The sequence below is a fragment of the Myxocyprinus asiaticus genome, chromosome 4 (genome assembly GCF_019703515.2).
Source record: "Myxocyprinus asiaticus isolate MX2 ecotype Aquarium Trade chromosome 4, UBuf_Myxa_2, whole genome shotgun sequence".
Classification (NCBI taxonomy): Eukaryota; Metazoa; Chordata; class Actinopteri; order Cypriniformes; family Catostomidae; genus Myxocyprinus; species Myxocyprinus asiaticus.
In genome coordinates, this window is record NC_059347.1 from 17,413,493 (window position 1) to 17,427,393 (window position 13,901).

The following is a 13,901-nucleotide window of genomic DNA, read 5'->3' on the forward strand; positions in this document are numbered from 1 at the left end:
CCATCCAAATAAAGTGTTACCACATTTTCTAACGATCATGCCAGTAGCAATTTATCAACAAAATTTTTTTTTTTTTGTGATTAACTTTTTTATTGATTCATATATTAAACAAAGAAAAGCAAAACATATACAAACAGAATCAATACTTTAACCCCCAATATTATTATTTGAGTGCCCAATACATCACACATAAAACTCTGAACCTTCAACCAAAATTCTTGGATCTTAACACACCACCAAAAGGCATTGGTTGTGTCTCCATCTTCTGATTGGCATCACCAGCAGGTGGGTGTGTCTTTAAGACCAAGCTTATACAGTCTATAGGTGGTCCAATAGAATCGATGTAAAATCTTGAATAGGATAAGGCGCACCCTTGCATCTCTAGATGCAGACTTTTTTTTAAAATCCTAGCCCACACTACCAAGTTTACATTTTTTTCCCATAATCTCTTGAGAGAAGCTGAAGCTCCATCCCCCACACTCTGAATTAGCAGGGAGTAAGACACTGATGCCTCATGACCTTTTCCAGAAGCAGTAATCACCACTCTCAGAGTGTCTGCCGCTTTAGGGGGTGTATGCTACTCCCAAAAATAGTACAGATCAGGTGGGACAGATCTGGGAATCCATTCTCATATAGGTCACTGAGTGTAGCAACCCCCCTCACAATCCACTCTGACCAGCCGAAAGGGGACTTATTAATACATCATTTTGGGTTCAGCCATATGCTCGAGGCAACATTTAAACAATTAACAATTTGCTGGGAATAAAATACCCAAATACTTAATGCCCTGTGTGGGCCACTGAAAGGCGCCTGGCTGAAAAGCTGTTTCCAGGCAGTACGCTGTCAGAGTCAAAGCTTCGGATTTAGGCCAATTAACTCTGTATCCTGAGAACTTAGAAAAGGAATTAAAAATTCTGTGGAGGTAAGGCATAGATCTAGTAGGGTCAGAGATGAATAATAAAATATCATCTGTGTAAAGCAAAAGCTTTTGCGTCATACCTCCTGCCACCACCCCTGGAAAATCATCTTCCTTTCTTATCATTTCCCTATTTCCTATCTGCTAATGGTTCGAGGGCAAGACAGAACAATAACAGACGACATTCAGCATTTCAGCTCCGCCTCTGCACTTTTAATATTCCCTTCCAACTCCACGAGGTCTCGTGCTTTGGATTTTTTGATGAATGAGGCATACTGTATGATCCGACCCCTAAGAACCACCTTAAGTGCCTCCCAAGCCACGCCCACAGAGGATACTGAGGACCAGTTGGTCTCCATATAAACATTGATTTCAGCATTTAACATTTGTTGAAATTCAGGATTTTGCAAAAGGGATACATTAAAGTGCCAACTATGTGATTTCTTTTTGTCCATATGTATCGACACCTCTAAACTCACCAGGGCATGATCTGAGACTAAAATGTTTCAGATTGAGCAATCAACAACAGATGAATTGAGGGACTTGGATATCAAAAAAATCTATTCTAGAATAAATCTTATGGACTCATGAAAAAAATGTGTAGTCCCTACCAGATGGGTTTAAAAGTCTCCAAATATCTGTAAGCCCAAGACTTTTACACATCCTGTGAAGCGTCAATGTTGCTCTAGGGGGCTTACACACTTTTGCTTCACTATGATCAAGGACTGAGTCCATCAATAGATTAAAGGCTCCTCCCAATATTATATCATGAGGGGTGCCAGCGGCTTGCAACATCCCTTCAAGATCTATTAAAAAAAAAGCCTTGATCAGCAGCGTTAGGTGCGTAAATATTAGCCAGAATCAAACTTTGCCCCTGAATTGCTGCTAAATAGTAATGACACTTTCTAATTTATCTTTAATCTGTTTGAGACATTTGAGTTGTAGATGCTTACTTAGTGTAATGACTCCCCTGCTCTTTAGCCAGCACTAAAGAAAAAATGTCCACCCAATATCTTCCCAAATTTTTCAGCTTTCTGCGGGGAAAGATGCGTTTCTTGAAGAAACACTATATCATATTTCTTACGTTTAAGAAGAGAAGTAACTTTCCTTCTTTTTATGGGGTGCCCAACCCATTCACATTCCACATGGAGAGAGACAATCCACTCATACTAACATTTGACATATTAGAAAAAATTGATTGTGTCAAAAATAAAATTATAAAGACCAACATTCCAACATTAGTGCAACAGTCAAACCCCAAACTTCCCCCCGAACCAAACAAACAGGAAAAAGAAAAATGTGCGCATTTCCCCCGCACACAACAGCGCCAACCCGCGTCCATCCCTCTAAACTCAAACGGTCCACATACGCCTATGAGAGCCCCCGTGAAAACTTTGCCGTCAGATTGCTCAATTCCGGTGTTTCTATAAACATTTTGTAAAACAGAATTACACAACAGAAGGTAATCTATAAAACAAACTCCAGCCAATAGGCGGAATAAACACAAAGAACGTGTAGATTCATCCACATAACTGTCCTGAAGGTGTGTTCCTCCATAAAACAAACTCCAGCTGCTAGCGGAACCAGATTCTCAAACAGTCAAATGAATGTTCAGTGAGCCGGCCCATTCAACTGCTACATGAGTGCAACAAATGACCCAATCACTCCAATGTCCTGCAATACTCCACAAAACAAACTCCAGCCGCTAGGTGGAACCAGCACAAAAAGAAACAAAAAAGGCGCTCAGCTTCCTCAGACAATCAAGTGGATGTTCAGTGAGTCGTTCCACTTGGCTGCAACGTGAGTACCACAAAATAACTTACTCAGTCCACTGACTTTATGAAGGACATCGCTTGCTGGGGACATGTAAATACTTTATGGCCATCCTTAGCATCTGTTCTCAATTTGGCTGGGAACATCAGTGCAAAAGCGACGTTGATGTAAGAGTTTCTTGCATTCCTTGAATCGATCACGTTTCTCTCTTGTCGAATTCTCAAAGTCTGGGAACAAGAAAATGCTGTGGTTCTTCCAAGAAAGCCTTCCTTTACTCCTCGTCTCGCGTCTTTCATCTTTATCGGATGATCTCAGAAATTTGGCCAGAATTGATCGGGGCCTGTCTCCCTCAGCGGATTGCCGAGCCGGAACCCTGTGAGCTCGCTCGATTTCCAGCTTATGGCCTGTTATGTCGAGCAGACTTTGAAAGAGTCCGTCCAGGAATTTCATTTTATCCTGACCTTCTTCATCCTCAGGAATTCCAACAATTCAGACGTTATACCGCCGGTTACGATTCTCCAAATTTTCCAACTTCTCCCAGACGCGCTCTAAATCCACCATGGTCGCTAGCGGATTAGCAGCTAATTCCTTCTCCGATGACTCCAGATAATCTATCCGTTTCTTGACAACCCCCACTCTTGTAACCACCTCAGTGAATTTCGTCTCCGTGGCAGTGATCGATCGACATATTTCATCCAAGTCAGCAATGCCCTTCGTCAGCATTGCCGACACGTTCAACAGTTCTCGCCAAATTTCCATCACTTCTCCGTCCAAATCGGCTCCCTGGTCCGCAGCCTTGTCAGGTGCATCAGCTTGAGCATGTAAGTGTCTTTTAATGTCTCCAGAGCCAGAGGATTTTGAACTATTTGACATATTGTCTTCCTAGAACAGTTAATGATCAGGGTGTATCAAATCTCATTGGTTTAGGACATAAAAAGTATAAAACTAGCAAAGTGTGCAGAGCTCGCCATTCACACGTCCGAACCTCGCATGGCGTCACGTGACTCCCCACAATTTATCAAATATTGATCAAATGTCCAGTGTAGTAAAATGCCTTTTTGACATGTTAAAGAGATAATTCATGCTGTACAGTCCCAACACAGTGTGCCAGACCTTAGTAGTCTGGTGCATCCTCCACTATATAGCGTTCAGAACTGGGCCAAAAGATCGGAACTGCGCCGCGCAAATTGAGTTCAGCACAGATTTTGGGTGCGTTTGTACCATTGCCTAATCTGCATAATTCCTTCAGTGAAACCATCGCAGATAGCGGGTGCAAATAAACTGCACTGTTACAAGCCCAATTCATTTTTAGTGAATTCCCCCAATCATTTTTAAGTTATATCGCCCAGTCCTAACAGGCAGTGATTTGTGTATGCGTTTATATGTAAGAGAGAATGTGCACACTATTGCAGATAATTCACTATATAGACTCTATAACTTTCAGTTAGAATGTTGGTGGGCAACTTACAAGGCTGCTAAATAGATCAATCTGTTGGTTAGCAGTTGACTTCTCTCAGTTATTCCGAAGGCATCTGTTCAGAGCTTGATTGCCTGCGGCCCCCTGAGGCCAGTTAGGCTCAGTCTGATCAGAAACACAACCTGATCCCAGACAATTGATTTTTAATGAGACTGCAGCCCTCAGTATTCTGGCAGCATCTGGCTCTTATCTGAACAGATGATAAATGGAATCCATCGGGCCAGCGGGGTTTGACCTAACCACCAATGATGGAGTGCTTTTGTCTGCCAAAAGTGAGACCTCTGGAAACACATTCCTCAGGCAGAGGTAACCAATAAAAGCCCTGCTGTACATGGTATTATGTTCTTGGCGGTTCAAGGATTGTTCAATGCAATCAGCTGGAGAGAAATTCACTGCTTTAGATTTCTCAGGTCAGTCAGAATATAGTGACATTTAAAAATAAGCTTTCATTAACACCAAGGGCTGGGCTAAATAATGATAAATTACAATTTATTTTCTGTTGCCCTTAAATTTGCTCCTGAGAGGTAAGGTTGAATACAGTTCTATTAGACAGATGCTTCAGTAGACACCATACGTACAGTACCAAACCTGTGCATTGTTTAGAATGCCATTCTTTACCAAGAAATTATATCAAACTTAAAAACCATCTAACACAGAGTTTATCTTTAATAGACTATTGCCTCTTTGAGGGGGTTTCATGTTATAGAGTAACTAAACAAAAGTAGGAAAGATTACCCCCAAATACCCGAATGACCCAACATGATCACACAGGAAGTTGGCATGTTGCTTTCAAATGTTCCAGTACCCTGATATCAGCCCCATTTTGCTGAGTTTTGTCTCATCAATGCTTTACAGGTCTGCCACAATAATGTTATGCTTTTTAATTATCTCAATTATTATTTTTATGATATATATTTTTATATTTAATTAAAATAATGTATAATTATTTAATCATTACATATTGATTTATTACTATTAGAGGGCCTTTCTCAGCAAATATTTATATATATGCAACTAATTGCAATTAATTAATCGGCATATCATGTAATTAATTTGATTAAAAATCTTAATTGAGAGCAATAATATTTAGTTTAGGGTTGGGGTTAGAGTTCATAAAATATGCATTCCTCTGCACTGTATTACTTCATTTACAGCTAAAAACAACTCTCTTTACAGCTTTTTCTGCCCCTCTGTGGACATTTCACATTTGAGCTCACATGTGCCCTTATGTTCAAAAACACTTCCCACTTCAGTACCTGTGGGCAGTGCTCCAAATTTCTGTAAGCACAGACTGAATTTAGCTCAAGAAATGTGAACTTGCTGTTTCCTAATTGACCAGTGAATTAATGATGCTGAATGAGCGGTCATCATTCAGAAAAATTCAGAATCAAGGGTATATTTATGAAAATCAGTGGACATGCAAATTGTCTCCTGTTGAAATGTTGCCCATTCATTTAGCTCTAATTATAAAATATATATATCTAGCTTCTCCACACATTTTTGAGTCTGCCTCGGTCTTGGAGGGAACATTGGGCTGTAACACTTATAATTTTTAAGTGGGCAGCTCTTTATTTTTCTTGTACATTTTTATCAGAGGACTCCACGCTTATTTCATTTCTTATGAAATTACAAATTGCTTTTTTTCTATCTCTCTTTTTAGCTCTCTCTGAAATGCAGGGCTCCAGAGGTGTCTCAATATGTGTACCAGATGTATGATGCCATTCTGAAGAACTGAAGCTCTCTATCCTCCTCTGCGCCCTGTACCTATATGCCCCCTCCCCCCAGCCAACCACCACCATTCCCATCGTCCAGGATCCAGTTTTCCAGCTTTCCATGTTTTTGCCATTGTAGTCAGTCCATCCTTAGGTACAAGTTTATTCCACTGTGCCCAGTATGTGAGAATCAACTACATGTTCTGTTTTAGGCAAATATCTTGATGTTGAAAAAGTGTAGAAGGGGAATTTTGGTGCACAGTGTCAGTGCAATTATATGTTTTTCACTTTAATTGTATAATGCTTTGTCAGTGCTTCACCTGTGCCTACACATGCCCTGTATTTGCCTATTAGATTGTTTCAGTGGGGGAAAAGGTACGAGTTGAATAATTATACAACATTGAGCATACATGTCTTCAGGCTGGATGAGAACGTAGCAAAGCAAGTGTCTGACTTAAAGGCACTTCCGGAAATGTGATATGGATGTTCTTTGGATGTTTGAATGGTAACCACTCGAATGCCACTCTATTTTGTATTTCTCAAAAATAATTGTTACATGTGCATTCTGCCATTATTTGCTTTTGTTTCGTTCTCTGATGTGCTACAATGTTGGTTCATACAGGTGAAAACAATGCATTAATAATTTGCCAGATATTTCAAATTAGCTTTGCATGGACTGTCCAGTGTAAACGTGCCACATTCCTAATAACGTTTTATGGTAACTTGTTCAGCTTACCCACTTGAATTAACTCCATCTATTGTTATACATTCTTCAAACAGGTGTCGATCAGTTTAATGTGATGGTAAAGAAAAATATTCCAAACTTATTTTATGTCAGTCTTATGTAAGTGGTTCAACTAATATTAATTCCCAGATGGGTTCCATTCAAATGTGATGTATTGTGCTTGTAAAAGTAGGATGTTTTCCCAGAGGTTTTGTGCAGAACTGAACTATGCTTTGTATATTTTTGTCTCCTGTTGAGTTGAGCATTTTCTGCTTGGTTTTCCTAAAACATCACGATTAGTCTTCATGGTGGTGCTGGTGACTAAATGTGAACTTAAATATTTGTTGCCATAGATGCTAATGTGCCTGTGAACCTGCATGTAAGCAGTGTCCAATAAACGTCTGCCAGTAGAACACTTCACTGTATATGAAGCAGAAATATGAACCCTCCTATTAGTACATTTAACCTTTATATTTGTGTGTTTTGTTTCAGTGATTGCCATCTATAAATTTTTTATTATATTGCTGATGTGACCATAGTGCATATGAACTAAGAAATCTCCTCTAGGTTCGAACTATGGATTGTTCAAAATAATTCAAAATAAAGACAGCTGTGTTGGCCTTCCAAATCTGAGTATGCCTTCATTACACCCATTAAACCATCACCTTCAATATACACTTCATTGATACCAGTGTTTTACTGACAAGTAGTTTCCATTTTAATGTCCCTGGCCTTAGAATATGATGTGTGTGGTCTGTGAGATCAGCTGTGCGCTGGAGGTGACGCAGGCGCTGGTCTTGTATCGTAATAATTTAGGTCTGCAAAAGCGCTTGTACTGAATACTGAACAGCTGTCACACCACACAGACATAGCATCCTGAGATTTGTCATGCACAATCATCATCTTCTGTTTCCTGCACATCGGTTTTTGTTTTATTTCTCATTAAGCATTTTGGGTACGATACAAGTTAAGCTCATTTGACAGCATTTGTGGCATAATGTTGATTACCTAAAAAAAAAACTTTAGACTTGTCCTTCCTTTAAAAGAAAAAAGAAAAAATTGAGGTTACAGTGAGGCACTTACAATGAAAGTGAATGGGACCAATAGACAGAAATGTGATGCTGTGTAAACTTGTATTATTTGAGCTGTAATGTTTAAATCATGGTTTTACGGTCGTTTTAGAGTTTATAGTGTTAGGACATCATGACGAAGTTGTAAAATTGGCTATAACTTTACACAGATAAGGTTAGTAAGTGATTTTATCACACCAAATCATGTTAACATGTTGTGACGAGGAGGGCGTGGCCGGTCCGTAAGGATGAACGACTGGTGATGAATTACCACAATCAGCCGTGAGAGGGATAAAGAGGTGTAGCCAGAGACGCCAGTTAGAGAGAGAGAGAGAGATGCATGTAGCCAGCCGATGAACGTGTGCATTCTGCTTTGGACCAGGAAGGCCAACAGTGTGAGCAACACACAGAGCGGTGTGCCGGCGAGTGTGTGCTGAAAGGCAGTTTTATGTTGTGTCCAAGTGAAACTGTGTCTAATTAAAGTCTTCCGTGAACTGTTCACCCGGCTCCCGCTTCCTCCTAAGTAGGAAAGGCAGAGATCTGCCACACATGTAGTTTATGTATTGAGGCTATACTATTGAATATTTTTAAGTTCACGGATTGGCCCCATTCACTTCCAATGAAAGTGCCTCACTGTAACCCAGATTTTTGCTTTTTTTTTTAAAGAAAAAGTCGGACGAGTCGAAATACATTTATGTGGTAATTGACATTATGCCACAAATGCTGTCGATTGAACTTAACTTCCTTTAAAGGTTTTTGTCATTTTGTGCCACCCAAGACACACACACACACACACACACACACACACATATATATATATATATATGTAAAATGTAAATAACTATTAATCTATTAAATAAAAAATTATTATTTTTATTTTTTATTATCATTTATGGCTGCATTTAGAGTAGAAATAAAGCATGGTCATACTTTTTGTGTCCCTGGAACATGCTTGGAATTTTTAAAAGAACAAATAGGCCTATGCATGTCATCTCTCAATTAAATGTGCACTCAATAATTTAGTTTTTGTGTCATCTTGGACACTGACACCAAGGGGCGTGGATGCAGCATCAGTCAAATGCAATAGTTAGCGTTTGTAGGAATGCCATTGTAGGAATTCGTTACCAGTCCTTTGGCAACGTCACAGTTTACGTCAAATGCAGCAATGGAGGCAAAACCGTGCACAAAAAGTAAACTTTAATCGTAATCCGTTGTTGAAAAATGATACCAAGGACGGCTCTCGTAGACGGCTGTGGTTTAAGCCATCAATAGAGCTGACTGGACTGAGGAGATCATTTCAACTTACAACTTTGCAGTAAACATTTACATGTTTGAAATTAACTCATATCACTATAATAAATGTATAGCTAAAAATATGTCTGTATTTATTATGTTTTTGTGTCATACTTTTGTTTTATCATCTTATATGTCAAATCTAACACAACAGTCTACCAGCTTTCTGCCACCACTTAATGCGCATGCACTGAAATTTTTATAAACAAAGGTATTGGTCTATTTCCATGAGTAAAATTGTCCAATAACAGGGTGGTTACTGAGATTAAGCGAGTAGTTTTCTGCTAGTCATGTGATAATGGCAGCCCCCATGAGAGGACCCTCACTTTGTAGAATAAAACAGTGTTACTGGACTCATGTGAGTGGTTTGATCAATGATTTTATACATATGTATCAAAATTACTATTAATTTCTTTGGGAGTAAAACTTTTTAGTGAGGAAAAACATGAGCTGAGTGTACCTTTAATATGTGGTTATAAAAACGGCACGAATAACACAAAAAAAAATTCAACAATATTTTTTACAATTGTTTTAGACTATTCATAACTGTGCCATGTTTTATATTTGGTGGGAATGAAAACAAGTCTCTAAGGTAAAGAAGTACAGTCTGCACAGTGGGTTCCTGTGTAACAATCAACACTAATTTTAACAACAGTACAACTGTGCAGACTTCTTGACGAGACTTCGAGAAAAAAATACACACACACACACACACGCACGCACATTTCTTCTGTCTCAATTGCTTCTGTCTCTTTATGTAATCTCAGACTGATACGATGTTCAGTGGGGGGCTTTGTGGGGGCCATGACATCTGTTGCAGGGCTCCCTGTTCTTCTATTCTAATATTTTCTATTTGCAAAAGTAATGTTTGGGAGTCTAACATTTATATTTCCTATTGACACACTAAAGATGAAGATATAAATAACCATCTTAAGACAAATGTTTTTGTGAAACATCTTATGTGCCTAAAACTTTTGCACAGTACTGTATATATACATATATACAGTTGAAATCAGAAGTTTTATGTACACTTAGGTTGAAGTAATTAAAACTAATTTCTTTAACCACTCCACAGATTTCATATTAGCAAACTATGGGGGGCTTGGATAGCTCAGCGAGTAAAGATGCTGACTACCACCCCAATGACCAAGTCATGAGTTCACATCCAAGGCGTGCTGAGTGACTCCAGCCAGGTCTCCTAAGCAAATTGGCCCGGTTGCTAGGGAGGGTAGAGTCACAAGGGGTAACTTCCTCATGGTCACTATAATGTGTGGTTCTCGCTCTTGGTGGGGCACGTGGTGAGTTGTGCGTGGATGCCGCAGAGAATAGTGTGAAGCCTCCACACACGCTATGTCTCCGTGGTAACGCACTCAACAAGCCACATTGTGGCAGCGGGGGCGTGGTCAAGCGTCCGTCCGGAGAGAGAGAAAGCAGTAAGGGCACTTGCACCTGAGCTAAATTATGTCTAACACCTGTCTCTAATTACAATGAGCACGTGGAGAGCGGCATAAAAGAGCCACACTGCCAGCAGACCAGAGAGAGAGCCTGGGTCCAGAAAGTTATAAATCTAAAATTTAATAAAATAAAAAAAAAGTTTTGGAAATTGATGACTTGGACCAAATAATAAAGAAAAGCAGCCAATAAGTGCCCAACATAGATGGGAACTCCTTCAATACTGTTTAAAAAGCATCCCAAGGTGATACCTCAAGAAGTTGGTTGAGAAAATGTCAAGAGTACATTCTAGGCAAAGGGTTTTATTCACAACAATAATCTCTTCAGTTTATTATTGTGAAGCTGAAGAGATTAGTGTGATCATTAAAAGCCTTACCTGTGAGTGGAGCAACCTGCCTCCTGTGTCCTCCTTATCGACTGTCCTTACACATGTGATAAGATGCATGGACTGACTGTCTCAAACACAGATGCAACTGAGATTCGTCCTCCACCACCCGGATTGAGGCGAGTCACTACGCCACCACGAGGATTTAGGGCGCATTGGGAATTGGGTATTCCAAATTGGGGAGAAAAAAATAAATTAAGAATTTGAGCAAACTATAGTTTTGGCAAGTCATTTAGGACATCTACTTTGTGCATGACATGAATATTTTTTCCAACAATTATTTACAGACAGATTGTTTCACTTTTAATTGACTATATCACAATTCCAGTGGGTCAGAAGTTTACATACACTAAGTTAACTGTGCCTTTAAGCAGCTTGAAAAATTCTATAAAATGATATCAAGTCTTTTGGCAATAAGCCAATTAACTTCTGATAGGAGATGTACTGAATTGGAGGTGTACCTGTGGATGTACACTACTGGTCAAAAGTTTTGAAACACTTACTCATTCTTTATTATTATTATTATTATTATTATTATTATTATTATTTACATTTTAGAATAATAGTAAAGTCATCAAAACTATGGAATAACAGAAATGGAATTATGGGAATTATGTTGTGACTAAACAAAATCCAAAATAAATCAAAACTGTGTTATATTTTAGCATCTTCAAAGTAGTCACCCTTTGCCTAGAATTTGCAGAAATGAACTCTTGACATTTTCTCAACCAACTTCTTGAGGTATCACCCTGGGATGCTTTTTAAACAGTATTGAAGGAGATCCCATCTATGTTGGGCACTTATTGGCTGCTTTTCTTTATTATTTGGTCCAAGTCATCAATTTCAAAAACTTTTTTTTTTATTATTACATTTTAGATTTATAATGAAATAAATTAATATGGTGGCACAATTATATTTTTTTCTACAAAAGTAATTTCAAACATTTAAGAATATGCCTTCAGATCAAAAGATTTTTAAGATCGTGAGAAACATTTCAGTCAAAACATTTCAGTCAAGTGTTTCAAAACATTTGACCAGTAGTGTATTTTAAGGCCTACCATCAAACTCAATGCCTCTTTGCTTGACATCATGGGAAAATCAAAAGAAATTAGCCAAGACCTCAGAAAAAAATTGTGGACTTCCACGAGTCTGGTTCATCTTTAGAAGCAATTTCCAAATGCTTTAAGGTACCACGTTCATCTGTGAAAACAATAATACACAAGTATAAACACCATGGGACCACGCAGCCATCATACCGCTCAGGAAGGAGACACATTCGGTCTCCTAGAGATGAACGTAGTTTGGTGCAAAAAGTGCAAATCGATCCCAGAACATCAGCAAAGGACCTTGTGAAGATGCTGGAGGAAACAGGTAGACAAGTATCTATATCCACAGTAAAACGAGTCCTATATCGACATAACCTGAAAGGCTGCTCAGCAAGGAAGAAGCTACTGCTCCAAAACCGCCATAAAAAACCTGACTACAGTTTGCAAGTGCACATGGGGACAAAGATCTTACTTTTTGGAGAAATGTCCTCTGGTCTGACGAAACAAAAATTGACCATAATGACATTGATATATTTGGAGGAAAAAAGGTTGAGGCTTGCAAGCTGAAGAACACCATCCCAGTTGTGAAGCATGGGGGTGGCAGCATCATGTTTTGGGGGTGCTTTGCTGCACGAGGTACAGGTGCACTTCACAAAATAGATGGCATCGTGAGGAAGGAAAATGATGTGGATATATTGAAGCAACATCTCAAGACATCAGCCAGGAAGTTAAAGCTCGGCTGCAAATGGGTCTTCCAAATAGACAATGACCCCAAGCATACCTCCAAAGTTGTGTCAAAATGGCTTAAGGACAACAAAGTCAAGGTATTGGAGTGGCCATCACAAAGCCCTGACCTCAGTCCGATAGAAAATTTGTGGGCAGAACTGAAAAAGCATGTGTGAGCAAGGAGGCCTACAAACCTGACTCAGTTACACCAGTTCTGTCTGGAGGAATGGGCCAAAATTCCAGCAGCTTATTGTGAGAAGCTTGTGGAAGGCTACCCAAAACATTTGACCCAAGATAAACAATTTAAAGACAATGCTACCAAATAATAACAAAGTGTATGTAAACTTCTTACCCACTGGGAATGTGATGAAAGATATAAAAGCTTAAATAAATAATTCTCTGTACTATTATTCTGATATAGTCAATTAAAAGTGAAACAGTCTGTCTGTTTCACGCAATCGTGTCATGCACAAAGTAGATGTCCTAAATGACTTTTGCTAATATGAAATCTGTGGAGTGGTTAAAAAAATTAGTTTTAATGACTTCAACCTAAGTGTATGTAAACTTCAACTGTTTATCTTCCCAAAGACATATCATTAGAAACGAAACTCCAGAAAGCATGAGTTCTGAAAATTAGATGTCTATGACATTTATACAGCCTTCCCTTACAGTCTCGTTTTCATTTCCATAAATATGGCGCTATGACTAAGGCCTATTAGCATGTCGAACTGCAGGGCACAAATGTCGTGAAATGTCCTGTCAACTACCCAGCTAAAGATATCCTTATTCTTCTAAATAGGGGAAGACTGGGATGATGGAAGTAATTAGCTGAATAAATGGGATGGATTATTAACCGTAAATTAAGCCTAATACACTGCAGTCCGTTCGCACCTGGATACGTACGGCCACATTTTCTATTAGTGACGTGAAGCGGCCAGGTATGAACCACGTGGTTACTTAGCAACACGGGTTGCTAAGAGACAGCAGTGGTAGTCGCAGTGATAAGAGTATACAAATTCAAATAAAGATGACAGTGATTCATGACCGAATCACTCAGTGAAATGGACACATCATTTTACGGTTATATAGCTGATATGTCCAACACGTCCAGCATGTCAATGGTTAGTTTTTCAGCTCACTCTTCATTCGCGTGCTTGTACACTCTCTACTTTCATAAGTGACGCGCAGCCTCTTTACGCACCAGAGAGACAGAGCACCACCACCCCTCTCCACTCCAAACCGGGGGCTCTCTGGTATTTCAAATTAAATTAACTTGTGACGCGGTCCGCCACTCTCATTTTACGCGCAATCTGTCCGTGAAGCGCTG

General features: G+C 39.2%; 1 protein-coding gene across 2 annotated transcripts in view; it reads left to right on the forward strand.

The window, feature by feature from the left end:
* The window catches only part of LOC127434931 (AP-1 complex subunit beta-1), a 79,059-nt gene extending 71,835 nt beyond the window's left edge, over nucleotides 1-7,224 (forward strand). For both annotated transcript variants that reach the window (XM_051687985.1, XM_051687990.1), the window contains exon 22: nucleotides 5,827-7,224. In XM_051687985.1, the coding sequence (XP_051543945.1) occupies nucleotides 5,827-5,901 (75 nt within the window). In that variant the 3' untranslated portion in view covers nucleotides 5,902-7,224. The remainder of the gene's footprint in view (nucleotides 1-5,826) is intronic.
* Nucleotides 7,225-13,901: the final 6,677 nt, after the last annotated feature.